This window comes from Rhinopithecus bieti, unplaced genomic scaffold (genome assembly GCF_001698545.2).
Source record: "Rhinopithecus bieti isolate Rb0 unplaced genomic scaffold, ASM169854v2 scaffold_26532, whole genome shotgun sequence".
In the NCBI taxonomy this organism is placed as follows: Eukaryota; Metazoa; Chordata; class Mammalia; order Primates; family Cercopithecidae; genus Rhinopithecus; species Rhinopithecus bieti.
Window position 1 is genome coordinate 165,587 of NW_016812934.1, and position 21,231 is coordinate 186,817.

General features: G+C 53.5%; 1 protein-coding gene across 4 annotated transcripts in view; it reads left to right on the forward strand.

Moving 5' to 3' along the window:
• The window catches only part of TPCN1 (two pore segment channel 1), a 74,692-nt gene extending 57,092 nt beyond the window's left edge, over window positions 1-17,600 (forward strand). For 3 of the 4 annotated variants that reach the window (XM_017847321.1, XM_017847323.1, XM_017847322.1), the window contains 15 exons: window positions 499-562; window positions 2,161-2,205; window positions 6,105-6,161; window positions 6,242-6,295; window positions 7,420-7,492; window positions 8,500-8,607; window positions 9,677-9,748; window positions 10,274-10,363; window positions 11,651-11,766; window positions 12,489-12,535; window positions 13,139-13,207; window positions 13,403-13,487; window positions 14,411-14,550; window positions 14,743-14,823; window positions 17,428-17,600. In XM_017847321.1, coding sequence (XP_017702810.1) covers window positions 499-562; window positions 2,161-2,205; window positions 6,105-6,161; window positions 6,242-6,295; window positions 7,420-7,492; window positions 8,500-8,607; window positions 9,677-9,748; window positions 10,274-10,363; window positions 11,651-11,766; window positions 12,489-12,535; window positions 13,139-13,207; window positions 13,403-13,487; window positions 14,411-14,550; window positions 14,743-14,823; window positions 17,428-17,544 — 1,218 coding nt within the window. In that variant the 3' untranslated portion in view covers window positions 17,545-17,600. Of the gene's footprint in view, window positions 1-498; window positions 563-2,160; window positions 2,206-6,104; window positions 6,162-6,241; window positions 6,296-7,419; window positions 7,493-8,499; window positions 8,608-9,676; window positions 9,749-10,273; window positions 10,364-11,579; window positions 11,767-12,488; window positions 12,536-13,138; window positions 13,208-13,402; window positions 13,488-14,410; window positions 14,551-14,742; window positions 14,824-17,427 lie in introns of all 4 variants that reach the window. The other variant, XR_001880528.1, reaches the window with a different exon arrangement.
• Window positions 17,601-21,231: the final 3,631 nt, after the last annotated feature.

Genomic DNA, 21,231 nt, shown 5'->3' on the forward strand with positions numbered 1-21,231 from the left:
CAGGTCCCCAAGTGGGGCAGTGAGAAGCAGGGGCACCCCAAGATCCAGCTGTCTCCCTGCTACAGCAGCTCAGCCCCCAGCTTGGCATGGTACACTTCAGCGATCACAGGTGGCCCCCAGCTCCCAAATCTGCCCTTACAATTGTGACATAGTGTCATCGTTAGCAGCACCCAATCTCACTTAGACCCCATTAGTCGCTGTGTGACATCAGGCAGGTTGCTGAGCCTTTCTGAGGCTTGTCTTGCCTGGGAAGTGGCATAATGATAATCCCTACTGACAAAGCTAATTTCAGGACTATACCAAAATAATGCCTCTGCATGGCACATTGTAAATGCTCGGTACACACTGGCTGGCTGTGTTCTCATATAGATGCCTGAAGGTTAACATTGTTCCCCAGTTTAGCAGGGTGAACAGGAAAGGAAGCCAGCATCCTGGCTCCAGGGCACGGCTCTGGTCCCTGGCCCTGACAGCCTCCCTCTTGGTCCTGTTGTCTACCAGGCCAAGAAAAACAGAGAGCACTGGTTTGATGAGCTTCCCAGGACGGCGCTCCTCATCTTCAAAGGTAAGTGGTCTTGAATATGGCAGGTGTTGGCAGCTGGGGGCTGATGGAAGTTATCAGAGACCACAGAGGAGCATCTGAGGAGAGGTTCAGACAGGTGTGTGTCTGTGTTTGTCTGAATGTGTGTGTGAAGAAACAGCGTGATTACCCCAGCAGGGAGGTAAGCGTGGTAGGAAGCAGATTAGGAGAGAAATGGGTAACTTAACCCAACCAAGACATTTGGGGAATTTTTCTTTTTTCATACAAAAGCAAAGATATTCACTGAAGAAACTTGAAAGTGAGATAATTAGAAGTAAATGGAAATTTACCACCCAGATAACCACTGTTAATTCTCTTATGTGTTTCCCTCCGTGCCGTTTTCTATGCATTTTAAAACAATAGGGTGACATTATATATTTAAAACAATAGGGTGACATTAAATGTCACCTATATAAACAATAGGTCTGTTATCTACCTTTTAGTCCAATTAATATATATATATATATATATATAATAATTACTATATATTTTTTTTTTTTTTTTTTTTTTTTTTTTAGATGGAGTCTCGCTCTGTCACCCCACCCAGGCTGGAGTGCGTGGGTGCGATCTCAGCTTACTTGCCATCTGCCCACCCCCTTCCCCCTGGGTTCAAGGATTCTCCTGCCTCAGCTCCTGAGTAGCTGGGACTACAGGCACTTGCCATCCTGCCTGGGTAATTTTGTGTGTGTGTGTTTTTAGTAGAGATGGGGTTTCACCATGCTGCCCAGGCTGGTCTCGAACTCCTGACCTCATGATCCGCCTGCCTTGGCCTCCCAAAGTGCTGGAATTACAGGCATGAGCCACCACGCCCAGCCCCAGTAATATATTTTTATCCTCCTCTTATGACAGAATATATACTTACTTTGCATGACCCCTTGAATAATGCTTGTGTAGTGTAAAGTTTGAAAATTTGAAATAGTATAAATCATATTATTTACCTGACAATTGCCCCTTAATTTCATGCCAGTTTCAGCAGTGGTCAGCAGAGCTTTGTCCTGCTCTATCTCAATTCCAGGTTGCTCAGCCTCTCCCCAGAGCAGTTGCAGTCAGTGCAGTCTTGTCTGGGGGTCAGAACAGAAACGTGGGTACCACTCTTTGATCAGGACCCTCCTTTCTTAACCTCTGGGCTAAAGACCATGCTTACCTGCATGCACAAAGAATGTGGTAGGTGGTTGCACCTGCCCAGAAGGAAATAATAATAATAAAGGATCCGGGGCCGGGCGCGGTGGATCACGCCTGTAACCCCAGCACTTTGGGAGGTCGAGGCCAGCAGATCACGAGGTTAGGAGATCGAGACCATCCTGGCTAACACGGTGAAACCCCGTCTCTACTAAAAATGCAAAAAAGTAGCCAGGCGTGGCGGTGGGTGCCTGTAGTCCCAGCTACTCGGGAGGCTGAGGCAGGAGAATGGCATGAACCCGGGAGGTGGAGCTTGCAGTGAGCTGAGATTGCACCACTGCGCTCTAGCCTGGGCGACAGAGCGAGACTCTGTCTCAAAAAAATAAATAAATAAAAAAATAAAGGATACGGTAGGGGAAATAAGTGCGTAAATTTACATTTTAACAGGTCTTTTCTTCAAATAGGCATTAATATCCTTGTGAAGTCCAAGGCCTTCCAGTATTTCATGTGTAAGTATGAAGTATCTCCACTCTAGGCCACTTTCCCCCTGAGTCCTTTGCTGTTCTAGAAGCAAGGCAAGAGATTGGTCCTAGAGTCCTGTGTTTGACTTTTTACTGTGGGGAATTCTCAGCATGTATAAAAGTGGAGAAAACATTACCACGCTCATCCCCGTGCCCGTCACCCATCTGTATCCTCACTCCTGTTCATCATCCCCTCTAGACCTAGATTTTTTTGGAAGCAAATTCCAGAACCGCAGAGTTGATTGGTGAATATGTCTCTTGAGTTTGTTTTAATCTCTAGGCTCCTCTTCCTCCCCTCATGCAGTATTTAGGTGAGGAAGCAGGATTTGGGTTTTGTGTGTTCCTCTGTTGCCCTTTCCTGGAATTTGGTAGTTCTATCTAGAGCTATGCTGTGCAGTGTGGAAGCCATTGGCCACATGCGGTGATTTACATTTAAGCTAATTAAAATGAAAAAATCAGCTTAGCAGTCACATTTCAAGTGCTTAATAGCACAAGTGGCTAATGACTACCAATTGGATGGTGCAGGTAAGAAAATTTTCATTGTCCCAGAAAATTCCCTTGGAAAGTACTAACCTAGAGGCTTGATCCAATTTGGTCTTTCCAAGGAGCTCTGGTTCGTTTTAGTAGGAGATGGTGTTAGAGACACAATTCGAGGCGTTGAGTGCTCGTTGCTTGGGTTGGTCATTGTTTCTAGGCCTTCCCATGGATAGAACTAGGGTTTTGTTTCTTTAAAGATAAACTGTTGTGAGTTCATGCTGATACTTCACATTCAGGCCTGCAGGGATTTTAAGATTAAGAATCTAGATGTGTAAGACTGATTTCATGAATCTTACACATCTAGATTCTCAATCCCTTTTTTTTTTTTTTTGTGAGACAGAGTCTCATTCAGTCACTCAGGCTAGCGTGATCTCAGCTCACTGCAACCTCCACCTCCCGGGTTCTAAGTGATTCTCCTGCCTCAGCCTCTCGAGTAGCTGGAATTACAGGTGTGTGCCACCATGCCCAGCTATTTTTGTATTTTTAGTAGTGATGGAGTTTCACCATGTTGGCCAGGCTGGTCTCGAACTCCTGACCTCAGGTGATCCGCCTACCTCAGCCTCCCAAAGTGCTGGGATTACAGGCGTGAGCCACGTGCCCGGCCTAGATTCTCAATCTTAAAATCCAGGTTGTCTTTGAAGACAATCAGACACCAACAAAGAAGAAAAATATCCAGGTTCTGACTACACTGGCACAGTTATTCATTTGCTTTATCTCACAGTCCCAGGATAACAATTGCAACATAATCCCAATGATATAATTCCTAGAAACATCAGTCTGGGGATGTACATTCAGATTACTGTGGGGTTTTTCGTTTGTTTGAGACAAGGACTTAGTCTGGTGCCCCAACAATGGCACAGTCATGGTTCACTGCAGCCTTGACTTCCCAGGCTCAATCCATCCTCCCACCTCAGTCTTCTGAGTAGCTGGGACCACAGGTGCGCACCGCCACACGTAGCTAATTTTTTTATTTTTTGTAGAGTTGGGGTATCCTCATGTTGCTCAGGCTGGTCTCGAACTCCTGGCCTCAAGCCATTCTCCTGCCTTGGCCTCCCATAGTGCTGGGATTACAGGTGTGAGCCACTGTGCCTGGCTTTGTGTTTTAAGGTCACCTGGAATAGTTCCTTTACATGTGGACATGTCACCAACGGGATACACATTTGGATTTTTTTATGCCATGTTATTTTTTATTTTTTGGGATTGCTTTTGGCATTTTATTTTATTTTATGGCCAGGCATGGTGGCTCAGACCTAAAATCCCAGCACTTCGGGAGGCCGAGGTGGTTGGATTGCTTGAGCCCAAGAGTTCGAGCCCAGCCTGGGCAACATGGTGAGACCCCCCATCTCTACAAAAAAATACAAAAGTTAACTGAGTGTGATAACTCACACCTGTAGTCCCAGCTACTTGGGAGCCTGAGGTGGGAGGATCACCCGAGCCTGGGGAGGTTGAGGCTGCAGTGCACGGTGATCGTACCACTGCACTCCAGCCTGGGCAACACAGTGAGATCCCCCATCTCAAAAAAAAAAAAACCCAAATTTTGTTTCATAATTACGTAAATTAGGACTGGGCATGGTGGCTCATGCCTGTAATCCCAACACTTTGGGAGGCCGAGGCAGGCAGATCACTTGAGGTCAGGAGTTCAAGACCAGCCTGAGCAATGTGTTGAAACCCCATCTCTACCAAAAATAGAAAAAAGTAGCCATGCACGCCTGTGGTCCTAGTTACTTGGGAGGCTGAGGCGGGAGGATCGCTTGATCCTGAGAGGCAGAGGTTGCAGTGAGTTGTGATGGCGCCACTGCACTCCAACCTGGGTGACACAGCGAGACTCCATCTCAAAAAAAAGCAAAAAAAAATTATGTAAAATACTTACATGGTTCCAAGTCAGATCTACAGAAAATATATATATTGAAGGAAGTTTCATGTCTATCCCTGTCACTTCCCACAGTGGGCAACTTTTATTTATGGCTTCTTCCATTGTTCAAAACCTGTAAGTTGGATGCATATCAATATCTCTGTCTTAACCAATAGCATATTTTATGCACTTTTTTCTGCCACCTGGCTTTTTGCAGTTAACAATGTGCCCTGGAGACCAATTCATGGTAATATGTAGAAATGAGGTTGGGTATGGTGGCTCACACCTGTAATTCCAGCACTTAGGAAGGCAGAGGCGGGTGGATGGCTTGAGCCCAGGGGTTTGAAACCAGCCTGGGCAAAGTGGCAAAACCCCAGCTCTACAGAAAATACAAAAATTAGCTGGCGTGGTAGTGTGCGCCTGTGTTCCTAGCTCCTCAGGAAGCTAAGGTGGGAGGATCGCTTGAGCCCAGGAGGTGGAGGTTGCAGTGAGCCAAGATCACGCCCCACTGCACTTCAGCCTGGGTAACAGTAAAACCATGTCTAAAAAAAAAAAAAAGAAAAGTAATATGTAGAAATGTACCTTGTTTCTTTTCTTTCTTCTCTCTTAGAGAGAGGGTCTTGCTCTGTCACCCAAGCTGGAGTGCAGTGGCACAAGCATAGCTCACTGCAACCTTGACCTCCTGGGTTCAAACGGTCCTCCCACCTCAGCCTCCTGAGTAGCTGGGCCCACAGGTGCATACTACCACATCTGGCTAGTTGTTTTTATTTTTTGTAGGGATGTGGTCTCCCTGTGTTGCCCAGGCTGGTTTCGAGCCCCTGGGCTCACGCAATCTGCCTGCCTCAGCCTTCCAAAATGCTGGGATTACAGGTGTGAGCCACTGTACCCAGCCTGTGTTTGTTTTTATGGTTAAAGTACGCCACTTTATGAACGTATCATAGTCTGTTCAACCACTCCCCTACTGATGATCATTGAGATTGTTGCCAGTGTTTTGCTATCACAAATAGTGCTGCAGTGAATAGCTTTCAGATACATCTTATATTTTTGCTAGTGCATCATTGGGATGGTTTCTGGAAAGTGGGATCGCTAGGCGAATGGCTTAATACATATGCAGTTTTTCTAAAGAGTTCATGCAGTTTTTTTAAATTAGAAGTCTCTAGGGAAAAACACATGTTTTCAATACTTGAATGCCTTGTATATTGTCCATCTTTTACACCAATTTGGAATAATCTCTACATCATAACTGGTATTCACACAGTGACAGAGGGAGTGTTTTTAGAAATTTGTAGCTGTTTCTAGGTGAAAACACTGGTTGATTTAGCTCCCTTGGTAAGAGCACTGAGCAGAAAGACGTTCCCTATCAAATGGGTGTGTGGAGCACCCCCATTCTCCCCATCCCGGAGAGCTCCAGGAAGTTAACCAGGGACAGCAGCTGTGACCTGCAGATTTCTAAGCCCCCCTGTTATTTCTCTGTCTTTTATGGGCCTGTGTATTTCAGACTTGGTGGTGGCAGTCAACGGGGTCTGGATCCTCGTGGAGACGTTTATGCTGAAAGGTGAGCCCTGCTTGGGGACTGGCCATGTCCTGGCCGGCACACCCAGCTTGCCTGTGAGCTGCTACTTCTCTGTCTTACAGGTGGGAACTTCTTCTCCAAGCACGTGCCCTGGAGTTACCTCGTCTTTCTAACTAGTAAGTTTCTGACATGGCTTTGCTGGACTGCTTGTTTTAAAATTGTCTGGGAGAACTTTCATTCAATATAGAACCTCATGGTTCTTCTCTAAAACAGGAAGCTATAAAGAGACAGAGTATTTAGTCTGATTCCATGTCGTCCCTGTTTAAAACTCTTTCGTGGTTGTCCACTGCCCTCTGGATGGAGCCCAGATCCTAGGCGTGTGTGGCCCTCCATTCGGCTCTGCAGCCCCACTGCTTGCCAGCACCGTGTCCCCCGCTGCACGCTATTGCCCTCCTCAGTGGCCTCTGCTGCCTGCTGCTCTCGCCTGCCTCTGGGCTGTGCACAGGGGTTTCCTCTGCCTGGTGGTGTCTCCCCCAGCCTCTTCCTGACTTTCCTGCTCCTTCTATCAAGTCTGAGCACGCTGTGCTGTCTGTCATTCCCTGTTGGCATCTTTTCTCCCACCGAGCTGATAAGCTCTCTGCCCCAAGGGGTGCCCTGCACTGGTCACTGTTGCACACCTGGTACCCAGTGCGAGGCCCAAGATGGAAGAGGTAGTCGGGACACGCCTGTTGGATGGACACATGGTTAGCAAGGCCCTGCCCAGAGATGGGAAGGGAGGATTTCTCTCTCTCTTTTTTTTTTTTTGGCAGGATCTTTCTCTGTCGCCCAAACTGGAGTGCAGTTGTGTGATCATAGCTCACTGCAACCTCAACCTCCCGGGCTCAAGGGATCCCAAGTAGCCTCAGCCTTGCAACTAGCTGGGATTATAGGCACACAGCGCCACCATGCCTGGCTAATTTTTGTATTTTTTGTAAAGACGGGGTCTCACTATGTTGCTCAGGCTGGTCTCCAACTCCTGGGCTCAAGTGATCCTCCTCTCTTGGCCTCCCAAAGTGCTGGGATGATAGGCATGAACCACTGTGCCTGGCCAGTTTCTTTTAAGCAGATTACTCAGTTGGCCACCATCTGGGCCCTCTCATGGAGCACCTGCTCTCACGGTGGGACATGAGTGAGGCCAGGGCTCAGCCTGGAGGGCACACGGCCAGCAGGAAGGCTGCAGACTGTGGAGGAACCTCAAAGAGGAGACCGAGCGGGGGAGGATGTGGCGGGGCTGCTGCCGATGGACTCCTTCTGTCCGCAGTCTATGGGGTGGAGCTGTTCCTGAAGGTCGCCGGCCTGGGCCCTGTGGAGTACTTGTCCTCCGGATGGAACTTGTGAGTGGACAGCGTGTTTCTGACGCAAAGCTGAAACTCTGATGGCGGCCCCAGACCCTTCTCCGCACACCCCAATCCCAGGCCATTTCTGGAATTGCAGAGGGAAGGTCTGAGGACGGGCCGCGGCCTGTGTCTCCCTCAAGCAGCCCTGCCACAGCCCAGGAACTCCCCAGGGTCAGGCCCTTGTCTGAAGCCTCTCAGACCACCCACGCCAGTCCTTCTGGAAATGGCCTCTTGAGGTGCCACAGGCTGGTTGGCTCTTCCTGAGTCATTAAACGTTTTTCTCTTCCATAAAAACCACAATGCCCACGGAGAAGAATGCTCCCCCACCTTCCTTGATCAGCAGCATTGAGACCCACGTGGCCCTTCTGCCTGTTCCCCAGAGCGTGGGAGGTCACTTCCCTGCCCTGTTCAAGTTAACTGGCCCGTGAAGTCAGGCTGCACTCATGAGGTCTTGGGCCGCGAGGGTGAGCGGGTTAACACACAGAGCAGAGTTGGGAGGAGCTGACAGCATATGTGTGCCCTGCGTGTCTGGAGAGGAGAGAGGGTCCTCTGGCTTGGGGCAGGGCAAGCTGTTCTAACGGGAATCTCACTGGAAGGGCCTGCTTTCTTCCCTCAAAAAGTTCTTTGGGGTCAGGCTGGTCCACAGTGTGTAGCCAGATGTCTGTTGAGCGGAAGACGAGGCCTGTCTCCAGGGCTGCGGAGGCCGGGGCTTCTTTCCTCCCCATCATTAGACCAGCACGGGGCCCTTTGGAGGGGGTTCCCGGGCATTTCTGGCCCTGGGGTCAGAGCACTGAGGCCTGACTCCCAAGACACATGCTGGGATAGGGCCTGGCCACCTTGAAACCCCAGGGTGGCAGGAAGTTCTTCCCGTAGCCGGCTGGTTCCTGTTGGTGTTGCTGTGTCTGGGCTCCGTGGGAGGGTGGCTGTGCACAGTGCCAGGGAGGGGAGCAGGCGCAGGGAGGCTCAGGGCCACAGGGTGGACCTTGGCCTCTCCCCTCCTGCAGGTTTGACTTCTCCGTGACAGTGTTCGCCTTCCTGGGACTGCTGGCGCTGGCCCTCAACATGGAGCCCTTCTATTTCATCGTGGTCCTGCGCCCCCTCCAGCTGTTGAGGTGATGGGGCAGGGCAGAGCTGGAGAAGGAGAGGGAGAAAGAGTGGGAGGGCGGGAATGCCCCAGGATTGGTCCGGGAAGTGACCCAGAACGAGCCAGAAGGTTCACAAGCCAGAGTCATAGATGTCACCCCCTGCAGAAGTGCCATGGGGTCACCATCCCCACCCCTGAGGGTGTGCGGGCTGCCTGTGCCCCTCCCCTCACTGCACCAGGCATCTCTGGGCAGAGAAGCCCAGCCCATGACTCATGTGCACCCCACCCGAGGTGGCATTGCACCAGCCACAGGAGCCCATGTGCTCAGTCACAGATCACAGAGCCACAGGTCTGAGGCTTGGAAGGGCCTTTCAGGGACCCCTCGTGCTTTTCTGGCTCAGCTTCTAGTGGAGAAAAGTCCTGTGTGGGTCCCAGTGATTTCCCAGGGACACTGGAGGAAGTCCCAGGCGAGCCTGCCCCACTGACGGTGTGTTTCTTCCTAATGAGAGGTCCCAAGGTTCTGTGCCCTCAGAGCCTGGGTTTGCCTCCTGTCCCTCCAGCTGCAACCCCATCCATGTCTGCCCCATCCTCTCCCAAGGCGGGATGGGCAGGGCAGGTGCTGGGAGGGGTGGTGGCGTCTATGGAGGAAAAGCCTACCGCTTTGGCGTGTGGGGGTGGCCTGGTGCTGTCCCTGAGTGTCCGCCTCCCTCCCACTCCCTGCCACCCTTCTTCACTGGTGAGCTCCGTTGCCCCCACTCCCCAGGGCACACAGGCTTCTCCCCCGTCTTCCCCGGGAGCCGCTGCTCCTGTCTGAGCCTGCAGCTCTACTGCAAGGAGACGCAGCCTGGCCCTGCTCCTCATCATGGAAGGGCCCCGCCCAGCCGGTGTCCTGGGGCTGCCACTGTCCCTTCCTTCATGCATGAGTCACCTGAGCCAAGCTCAGGGTTGGTGGCACCCAAGGGAGCAGACGCAGGTGGAGGAGATGCCCTCTCCTGTCTTCAGCATGTGGCGTGTAGAAGGCGGGGCTGGCATGTTCTGAGGGCGGGGGCTGAGGCATGCGCCTGTGTGTGGAGGTGACGGGCGTCCTCCTCACTCAGGCTGTTTAAGTTGAAAGAGCGCTACCGCAACGTGCTGGACACCATGTTCGAGCTGCTGCCCCGGATGGCCAGGTACTGCCAGCCCCTACCCCGGCCTGCAGGTCCAGGTGCCATGCGGTGGTGCCCCGTGGGGGCGGGAGCCAAGTGGCAGTCGGGGGAAAGGAGTTCCACAAAGGACTGCAATTGAGGGCCTGACAGGGCTCCAAGGAGCCTGGAATCTTGACCACCACAGGTCTCCTAGGCACCATTTTTCTCCACTGACCTGTCTGACATATTTAGAAGGGAGGGCAGGGAGCGGTCAACTTGCTTACCACCTGTGTCTACGTTCACAGGTAAGGGGTCACCTGTGAGTCTACCTTCACAGGTAAGGGGTGAATCTCTGGGAAAGGGGCATTTGTTCATAGCGTCCTGACTTGAGCCGTTTTTCACCCCAGAGCTGCCCCACGAGGCCCCTTCCCCGCAGGCACTTTCCAGTTGGTGAACTGACCTGGGGCGTGGCCCCACAGTCAGCCCCACGGGTCCGAGGAGGCCGGGGCTGTGGAGGAGTTGTTCCCCCTCCTGCCGGCCCCGCATCACCCTGCCCCTGTCACCCCACAGCCTGGGCCTCACCCTGCTCATCTTTTACTACTCCTTCGCCATCGTGGGCATGGAGTTCTTCTGCGGGATCGTCTTCCCCAACTGCTGCAAGTGAGTAGGCGGTGCCCGGCCCCACCCAGCCCCAGGCAGTCTGCGTTTCCGGGGCAGAGGGCTGGCCAGGGCCAGGATTGGTGTCCTTGTGGCCTTGTGGTCCTCAGGGATGCTCCTCTCTGAGCAACCACCTTGCTTTGCTTTCAGGGCTTAGTTGAGTGCAGTGAGCTAAACGAGGGTCCTGGACTCGGGGTCCCTGTTTCCCCATCCCCCAGATAGGGTCGGGAGCTGTCAGCTTACCCTCTGCCGAGGGCTGGAGACCACCCCCGAAGTAGCCCGGGTCCCGAGGTCAAGTGCCATGGCTTCCTCCCACTTCTCTCCTGGAGTGGCTGGGGACCTGGGCCAAGACCAGTCTTCTAGGGACAGCATCATAGGATAAGACAGACGGACACGTGCAAGAAGGTCATGGTGCTCAGGGATGGGGAGCAGAGAGTGAAATCTCCCATGACCACTCCCTTTCTCCTGAACTGCCACAGTGAAATCACTGCACACCGCCATTCATTCATCCTCAATTCAGAGTCCTCTTACATTTGGTCTTTATAGCCTCAAGCACCGATAAGGAAACAGTTTTACAAAGACACTGGTAGCTTTGAGACCCAGTTTGAGTGTCAAGCTTGGTCTGGAACCAGAAGCCTATAGCAGTGGGTCCCAGACTTTAGAGCACATTGCAGTCACTAGGGAGCTTAGTGCAAGCTGGAGACGTCACCTGTGCATCTGATGCGTGCATGTGGGAGGAGGCTCCCTGGTGGCCCAGACACTAGACTTCTATAAACATTAGCATGGATACTAACAGAACAGCCATAAAGGATTAGAAGAAAAGTGGCAAATATGAGCTCCTCAAAACAGGGCCAACCTTTTCAAATACTTGCTCAGGCCAAGTATCAGCGAAGCCCCAGTAGGGAGTTCCTTCCCCGGGGCTGTGGCCTAGTGTCCAGCCTCAAGAGCAGATCCTAGACGGGGCAGGTGCAGGGAGGCCCTGGCCTCTCCTCCCTCTCCTGCAGGCAGTGGGGAGAGAGAAGGCCCCGCCTGCAACAGAGAACTTCCAGGTGACAGAGGTGGGTCAGGCTGGCCAGGGGCTCCCACCAAGCCCAGCAGGCAGGAGTAGCCAAGAGCATTCCTCCAGCGGGGACCCAGGCATGAGGTGGAGAGGGTTAGGCAGGAAACGAGACTGCGGGCAGAACAGAAGGATCCTTGGCCAGACTTTGGTTTGTTTCAGAGTTCTGTCCTCTCTGGAGGTGACCGATCGCCTTGTGACCCTCCTTCCTTTCTCCCTTGTGCTCCGGCCAGCACAAGTACAGTGGCAGATGCCTACCGCTGGCGCAACCACACCGTGGGCAACAGGACCGTGGTGGAGGAAGGCTACTATTATCTCAATAATTTTGACAACATCCTCAACAGCTTTGGTGAGTGGAAAAATCACAGGGGGCACATTCCCTGGGGACCCCGCCCTTGTCACCGCGGGTCCCAGAGGTGTTGCAGCAAAAGTCTCTGGGCCTCTCCCTCCAGCACCGAGGGCCACACTTTCTGGAAGCCTCCCTGGCCCAGGTGGAGGACGTGGTCTGCCCAGCCTTAGCAGTGAAGTCCAGGCCGGATCCTGGAGCTCACTCAGTTGCCTGATTCCACTCTTTCCTGATACTTTCTCAGTATTTGGGGAGGAGAAGAGCTGCAAGCCTTAGCTGGGCGGGGTCCCCTCATCACAGTGCCACTTGCAGAATGGGACCCAGCCACACCAATGCTGCTGCAGCTGCACTGCCCCCCAGCTCAGGCTGCCCACAGCCCTCTGCCCATCCCCATGAAGAGGCAAACACAGCCAAACCGCCTCTCCAGAAAAAGGGTGTGCCCCCACGACACTCCAGATCTGCGCCCAGTAAGATCCAGATGGTCTCGTGTGGCACAGGCTGCCGAGGCAGAGGGTGTGTCCTCTTGGGGCCGGGCCACAATGTCCTGTGGAGCCGGCGCCCTAGGAGTGCCTTGCCTGGTCCTTTCTGGAGTCACAACCCAAGCGATCATATGGCGACCCCCTCATCTCAGCACATGGCACCCAGGATAGCTGGCAAGAGGCCACTCGAAGTTGACTTTGAAGTGGGGCCTCATCAGAATGCTTCTTTCTCCCTTCCCCCGGCAGTGACCCTGTTTGAGCTCACAGTTGTCAACAACTGGTACATCATCATGGTAAGAGCTCGGGCAGCTCTGGGGGTGTCTTCCCATCAGTCCTGGGGTCGGCCCTGGGTCTCCCCCCCAACCCAGGGTATATTGTTCTTCCCGTAGCCGCAGGGCTGGGGGTCTTGAGTCATGCTGTGTTGGGGTTCAGCCACAGGATGGCTGGGCCCCAGGAGCCACCCCTCCCAGTGTTGGCTGGACTCGGCTGTCACTCCCATCTCCCTGCATGTTCCCAGCAGCCAGGAGATGCCACTTAGACTCTGGGTCTCTGTCCCGTCTCGCCCACTTTAGGGATGACTTTTCCCTCTAGTGACAATGCAGCGAGCATTGCTGATCTCTTTATTCCATTCCTTAAACTTTCCCGACTTCCAGCCCTACTGGGATAAAGGCTGCCCTGGTTCTGGATCCAGCCATCCAGGGGAGCAGCCAGGGCTCCTTCAGCAGTCAGGAATTAGTGTTGGGCCCAGAGGGGCAAGCTCCCACTCCTCCGTCTCTCACAGCCAGCCACAAATCAGGGTGGGGTCTACGAAGAGCCGGGGCCATGGAGCAGCCTGTGTAGACGGGGACCTGCCCTGCATGGGCACCCCCTCACTGGCTGCTTCCCTTGGTCTCCAGGAAGGCGTCACCTCTCAGACCTCCCACTGGAGCCGCCTCTACTTCATGACCTTTTACATTGTGACCATGGTAGGTCCCGGACCACAGAACGCTCTTTGTCCTTTGTCTTCCACGTCACCAGCTGCCCCTGCTCTTCAGACTGCAGCGTCAGGGAGTGGGGCCGGTTCCCATCTGGCCGGGCTCTGTTGGGCGTGGGCTGCGCAGCAACAGACACCCACCCACCCTCCTCCCCTGTCTTGCCCCTCCCTTCCTGTCCCTGGCCAGGTGGTGATGACGATCATTGTCGCCTTCATCCTCGAGGCCTTCGTCTTCCGGATGAACTACAGCCGCAAGAACCAGGACTCAGAAGGTCTGCAGGGATGATACCTTGGGCATTTGATGTCTGCCGCCTACCCAGCTCTGTCTGTCTGGGTGGCCGTCCAGCCAGCCATCAGGCTGTCATTTTTCTGCCATCTGGTTATCCAGCTTATCTATCTGGCTTGTCTTTCTAGATCTTGTATTTGTATTGATTTTCAAATATTTAATGTCAGAAAACATGATCTAACTTTAAAACAAGACAGTGCATGTCATAGTTGGAGAAAAATCAAGAAGTAGAGAAAGGCTTATGTGGCAGCAGCAGCCCGTGCCCTACCTTCCCCCTCCCATCCTCCAGAGGCTTCTCCCTCTTAGCTATTTCTTCTGTTAGTCATCTCCACATTTCTCAATAATAGGTTCACACTACAGTTCTTGATTTAAATGGTGTAAACATTGTTTATAGCACAGGCGAATCGTATTCCTGCTGCAACTAGATGGTGCTGGCTTTAGTGACTGCCTCACTCTTCCCCAATTCAAAACTGTCCGCACTTGATTGCTTGAGCCCAGCAGGTCATGGCTACAGTGAGCCATGATTACACCACTGCACTCCAGCCTGGGCAGCGGAGTGAGACCCTGTCTCTTAAAACAAACAGAATACCCTGTGCCCACACCTGTTACTACTCATCCTCAGATCTCTGTTGTATCAGACCATCTGACCATTTTCTCTGTGTTTAGAGGCCTCTTCCTGAAACCCTCTGGCCCTGTAACAGCTGCTGGCTAGACCTGCGCTCCTGACATCACAGCAGAGAGGGGGAAGGGAAGGGAGGGCCGAGGAGGAGAGCAGGATGCCAATGCAGTGTTGGTTTAGAGAGGGAACCTTAAGACCCCCTGTGTAGGGGGGTCAGGGAGGTACGAGACCCAGCCAGATTGGCGGCTCCAGCCCCAGACCCTTCCCACACCTGCCCTCCCTCCCTGCAGTTGATGGTGGCATCACCCTTGAGAAGGAAATCTCCAAAGAAGAGCTGGTTGCTGTCCTGGAGCTCTACCGGGAGGTACGGGGGGCCTCCTCCGATGTCACTCGGCTGCTGGAGACCCTCTCCCAGATGGAGAGATACCAGGTGAGGAGCCCAGGCCCTGGTCTGAAGGAGGGAGGCAGGTTTCACCATGGTGTGATCCCTTCCCTCAGATATTGGTAACATTTTTGAGTGACACAGTTGCAAAAGCCAGAGAAGTGGGAGAGGCCAGCTGTGGCACCAGGGGTGGGACCTGAACATCTGCAGCCCAGCCCTGCAGCCTCTGCTCTTCCTTAGCAACGTTCCATGGTGTTTCTGGGACGGCGATCAAGGACCAAGAGCGACTTGAGCCTGAAGATGTACCAGGAAGAGATCCAGGTAGGAGTCTGGCTGACCACGCTGCGAGTCTTCCCCCGAGCTACGTCCTGGGAGGGGCAGGGAGCTGCTCCCCAGCCCTCTGAGGAGAGGGAGAAGGCTGGTAGAGAGATGCGGATCGTCCATCGGGACCACTGCTGGGGTTGTGTGGGACCTGAGTGGGGCCCACTTAGCCTTAAACCCTTGACACGTGCACAGCAGAGGCAGCTCTCCCATTTGCCTGCCGCCATATGTCCCTGCCCCTTATGAATTCTCCAGAACCTCCATCTCTTATTCTGAGTCAGCTGCAAACTCAAACGTGTGTAGCAAGAAACAGCGAGCAAAGAGGAAAGAGCAGTGACGGTGGTGAACTGGCAAGGATGTGCCTGTCCAAAGGGGACACAGCCTCCTCCCAGCTCCAGCGAGTGCTGCCCAATAGGAAGAAGGTCTGCTGTGGCCAGGCCGCTTGGTGTTTTGTTTTGAGATGGAGTCTCGCTCTGTCTCCCATGCTGGAGTGCAGTGGCGCAATCTAGGCTCACTGCAACCTCCGCCTCCTGGGTTCAAGCGATTCTCCTGCCTCAGCCTCCCCAGTAGCTGGGATTACAGGCACACGCCACCACACCTGGCTAATTTTTGTATTTTTAGTGGAGATGGGGTTTCACCATGTTGGCCAGGCTGGGACCGCTTGGGGTTTTTCATAATTGGGTGTTTGTTTTTTTTCTTTTAGAGATGGTATCGCTCTGTCACCCAGGCTGGAGTCCAGTGGCGCGATCATAGCTCACTGTAGCCTCCAACCCCTGGGTTCAAGTGATCCTCCCCACTCAGCCTACCCAAGCAGCTGGAACTACAGGTGTGAACCGTGACACCATAATTATCTTATTTTGTAGCGGTGAGGTCTTGCTATGGTCTCAAACTCCTGGCCTCAAGCGATCCTGCCACCTTGGCTTCTAATTTAAGAAAAGGCAGGCCAGGCACGGTGGCTCACACCTGTAATCCCAGCACTTTGGAAGGCCAAGGCAGGCAGATCACTTGATGCCAGGAGCTCAAGACCAGTCTGGCCAACATGGTGAAACCCTGTCTCTACTAAAAATACACAATTTAGCCAGGCCTGGTTCTGTGCACCTGTAATCCCAGCTGCTGAGGAGGCTGAGGCAGAATTGCTTGACTCCAGGAGATGGAGGCTGCAGTGAGCCAAGATCATGCCACTGCACTCCAGCTTGGGTGACAAAGCAAGACTCTGTCTCCAAAAAAAAAAAAAAAAAGGCAGAGTCAGATGTTTTCTTTTCCTTTTCTTCGCACAATCTCCCAATCTCTACATATTGGCAGCTAAGGAAAATATCTCACAAAGCATCATGTGGGCTGGCACTTGGCACTGTGCCTTCCAGACCATGGGCCACCAGCACATGAGCCCTGCAGGGTCTTCTCAACCACCTCAGGGTTGCCAGGGCTCTGGGGAGCCTCTCCTACACCAGCTGTGGTGGCTTTGCTCTGTTTTCTAGCATTTTAACAACTCGAAGCCCTTCTGTTTCACTAAAACGGTGACAACCGGGGTCCACACCTGAAAAGCAGGCGGTGCCATCCCCAAAGCAGCTTACACATTCTCTTCAGGAACACAAGAGACTCAGGCAGTGTTCTCTGGGCTGATGTGTAGCGGCTCACTGAACTTGGTATCACAGAGACATGGGAATAATAGAAGCATTTGACCTTGGGCAAGTCACTCCATGCCTGTCTGTGCAAGCGGACAACTGTGCAGCAGCACCCACTCAGGTGTGGTCGGAGGGAGGTGTGCTGCCCTCGGCCTCTGCCCTTCTGCCTGTCCATCTGCTCCAGGCTCAGTTTTCCCCTCTGTAAAACAAGGGTGCTCAGAACTAGGCCATCCTGAAGCTCTCAAAGTCTATGGTTCAGTGTTTTAAAAAGGCGGGTAGGGTATGGTGGTGCATGCCTGTACTCCCAGCTACTTGGGAGGATGAGGTGGGAGGATCACTTGAGCCCAGGAGTGGAAGGCTGCAGTGAGCCGTACCTCGCCACTGCCCTCCAGCCTGTGCCACACAGTGAGACTCTGTCTCCAAAAAAAAAAAGGAAATGTGGGGTATACTTCTTAATTCCTTAATTACCTGAATACCTCAGTCTCTGAAAATGTCAGAGGTTATAATCATGGCCTTGGGTGGGTGCACTGTTGGATGTTTTCAGAATGCCTTCACATTCCTGTTGGAGGGTGAAAGTTAGGTGAAGTATCAGCACAATACAGCTCTGAGCCTCAGTATCTCAGGTGTGAAATGGACACAATTCCTGCCAAGCTCAAAAGGGGTCACTCAGGGGGACCCTTTAGTGAAGGGTTATGCTCACAAACAAGGGGCGAGGGTTGTTCCTGCCTGGACCTGTTGGACAGCTGCTGTGTGTAAGCCTCCAGACACTAGGGAAAGATGTCATTGTCATTTTCGCCTCTGGGGCCATATTCAAAATTCCCAGCATTTCTGGGCCTGTGACAGGGGAGTTTCAGTACCAGCTGGGTGAGGCTGGCAGCCCTGCCCCCTCCAGCCTGGATGCTGTGGGCTGTGTGACCTTGTGGGGTGGGCAGGGCACGGGGTGGGGTGCAGCCCTCAGCACCCCCTCTGCTTTCTTCTCCAGGAGTGGTACGAGGAGCATGCCAGGGAGCAGGAGCAGCAGCGACAGCTCAGCAGCAGCGCAGCGCCCGCCACCCAGCAGCCCCCCAGCAGCCGCCAGCGCTCCCAGACTGTTACCTAGCCCAGTGCCCGAAAGCCATCTCTTCTATGCAATAACACAATAATAGTATTACTCTACTGCGATGTACGGAACTGCGGTGTGTGTACACATACTTACGTATATGCACATATTTATATACAGGAAGAAAGAAGACAGACAAGATGGGGCTCGGTTTATAACCACCTTGCCCTGTTTTCCTTAACTCCAGAAGCCAGTTTGGTGAGGGGTGGGGTGTGGCCACCAGGTCTGAGCTCTTCCTACTGTGGAAGGCTCCAGAAGCCCCTTCACAAGGAAACCCCTCACCTGGATCCAGTCGACTCTGCGGGACTTGCCCCCCACGTGGGCTGGCCTCCGTCGGCCATGTCCAAAGCCGTCACTGCTACTGCTTCAGGCTCACGTGCCCCGACCTGATGGCATCCCCACCCCTCTCCCGGCGGCCCATGCCACAGGTTTCTGTGTTTTGCTTTTGGGACCGAACCACTTAGGAAGGAAAGAACGCCTGGTGTCCAGGGTGGTATTTTCAGCTTCTGTGATAATGTCATGCAACACTCTTTGGGGACCAGTGCCCAGGATCTAATGGGAAGTGGAATTGGGGTGACTGTGCCCATGTGGCCAGAGCTCAGTTAGCCAGTTCCAGGCGGCCACAGACTACACTGACCAATCTCCTCTCTTGGCTCTGCAAGCCTCCCACCCAGCCTTCTCTGGCTTAACCCTTATTGACAAAAATCCTTCCACAGTGGCCTCCTTGGGGACCCAGACCCTGGAGGAAGGGGCATGAGGCAGGAGGTAGGGCCGATGTCTGTAACCCAGACCACTTCCTGGAATGGGCTCTTGACCAGATCCCTTTTTTGTGATTTATCCTTGCAAGCAAAACAACATTTTGGTTAATTAAGGATTGTGCTAAAGCTAATACCAGGTCCTTCACACGTGTGCACTAGGAACAGGAGCGAACAGCACAGGGAGATGCTCCCTGTGGGACGCAGCAGCCCTGTGGCCCTGGCCCAGCTCCCAGCCACGCTCCCTGGCTCTGCTCACACCAGAGATTACAGTAGCAGGAGCTGTTGGTGCAGAAGTAGGTTCAGATGAACCCTCAGTTAACGTCACCACCCCCCTCTCCCGCCACAGTACCCACAGAGGCAGGGTCAGTGCAGAGGTTGCTTTGGTTCCGCTTTCCTGGGCCACAGAACAGAGCACAGCACAGGTTCCATAGCAGGAGCTGCAGCGGCAGCATGGAGGGTGCGGAGGGCAAGGAGTGCGCTGCTGGGCATTTCCGGCCGCCCCGGCCCTCTGGTGCCTGCTTTCTGTGACTTCAGAAGGAAGGTGGACAGAGGCTCCCTCTGGCCTTGTCCTTTTCTCAGCCACAGAACGGGCGAGGTGGTACCCAACCCCAGGGGAGCAGTACCTGGACCCCCAACCTCTGCTCCCAACCACCTCCAAGGCCAAGCTGGATCCCACAGCCAGCATGGCATGGTTCTCCCCTTCCCCTCTTCCCAGGTCAGGGGAGTTGGAGAAGTGGTGGGTGTTTGTTTTTAAAGCACAGCCCTTTGGGAAAATCACAAATTATTGAGACTCACTGTGATTCCCCTGGGAGTCAGACTGGCTTTGTCCTCTTCCTCTCTGGAGGGCCATGGGCCGTCACCGGGAGCTCCACATCGAGCCCCAGGCCAGAACTCCCTCCCTTTTGCAGAGAGGGAACTTTATTGCACAATTGGGTGCCTTTTAGCTTTTGTGTGTTGAAATGGGCATTTTGGAAGCAAGGGTCAGGGGACAGCTTCTAAAGGTGTGAGTCTCTGACCTGAGCATCTGGGCCTTGCCTCAGCCCTTTCTCCCCAGGGGTGGAAACCTGGAGGGGCCAGCAGCGCCCCGGGGTCTGCCCAGGGCAGTCGAGGCCCCCTATTCCAGGAGAAGGGGGATCTCAGCCCTGTTCAGAGCAAGTGAAGTGTCCATCCGCCCAACCCTGTCCTGAGAAAGGACCCGGTTTTGGCCACAGGACCCGACAAATGCCTCATGGCAGCAGTGTTAACAGACCAGAGGTGGGCGCCCTTGTCATTGAGGCCAGGGACAGCTATCTCCAGGTTATGCCTGGCCCCACCAAGCAGGGAGTTGGGGTCCCCCCACAGGCTGTGAGCTCTGTGGGCCCCGGGATGTGATCTAGCTCAGATGCCCTCTCGTCCTTGATGTCACAGTTGAGTGCACCCAAGTGACACTCACTGGCAGCCAGGGGCACAGCCTGTTGGTGGCGGCAACAGAACTGTGCTCCTCCCCAGCTCCTCGCTTCCCCTCCCACAACCCCAGCCTTACTCCACCATGCGGACAATCATTTTGTACGGATCACGGGAGCAATGCTGTATGGTTTTGTACATCGGTGGTTTGTTTCCTAGAAAACCCACTACGTCTCTGGATTTCTGGCATATTAATAAAAGAGCCTCTGCTTTGTAAACACGGTTGCTGCCTCTTGACTTCTGTGGTTTCGGGTATTGTCGGGAGAGTGGTCCCATCCAAGGCCATGGCCACTCCTGATCCTGCCTCAGCCCCACCCCGAGTCGGGCCCTGGGCTCAGCCACTCAACGCTGGCCCCAGGTGAGGAAGAACTGGTGATAGTTGGGGGTATCATTTTCTCTACACTTGAAATTTTGAATTTTTTTTTTTTATTTGGAAAAAAGATAGTTGAATCCCTTTTCTTTACCAGCATAAGGCAGTCAGGCAAACCTAAGAGTTGCTTATTTCGGCAGCATAAGGCAGGGTCACTGCATGACAGTAAGAAGGCACAAGGTCCCCTCATCTGTCCTTTCCCAGCTCACAGGCCTTGGAACCCCGCCCAGGGTCCCCACTGAGGGAGGCACAGGCACGGTCCTACTGACTCCTGCTTGGCAGCTGGAGAAGCCCAAGTTCCAGCACAAACAAAGGAGTTTGTGGACAGTCGGGGCAGAATCCTGGAGGGAGCGCCTGAGCCGCCATCCCACGTGGCAGCTGCTGGCGTAGCAGTGCCTCGGGCTGACGTCGTTTTGGGAGCAAGTGGGTTCAGTGAAGTGTGTTGCCATGAATGGCACCCACTGCTTTTGGCTTTATTAACGTGGCAAGGAGAAATTCAAAATTAAGTATGTCTCAAATTCTGTTTCTGGCAGATGGTGCAGCTCTGGAGCTCAGCCCTTGGCGGCCTGATTCCCAGGGGTCCAAGCCACCCTTGTTCTCTGAGTCAGGGTTGGGCAGCCACTTGTGCCCTGAGAAGGTACCAGAAGGCCTGAAGCCCAGGCAAGGGGAATGGGCAGCGCCTGTGTCTCGGGGGTACCTCCAGCATGGCCTGGAACACACCCAGCTGTCCCCTTCCCCCAAACTCCAGACCTTCTCAGAGGAGCTCTGGGGTCATTCAAGGGGGCCTTCTAGCTTCTCTCTGGAACCCTTTGTCCAGAGCAAAGCCCGGTTTCCAAGGTCCCCAAGGCAAGGCTGTTAGATGCTGGCAGCAAGAGGTACAGAGCAGGCCGGGCGCCGTGGCTCATGCCTGTAATCCCAGCACTTTGGGAGGCTGAGGTGGGTGGATCACAAGGTCAGGAGATCAAGACTGTCCTGGCTAACACGGTGAAACCCCATCTCTACTAAAAATACAAAATAGCCAGGCATGGTGGCGGGTGCCTGTAGTCCCAGCTACTTGGGAGGCTGAGGCAGGAGAATGGTGTGAACCTGGGAGGCGGAGCTTGCAGTGAGCCGAGA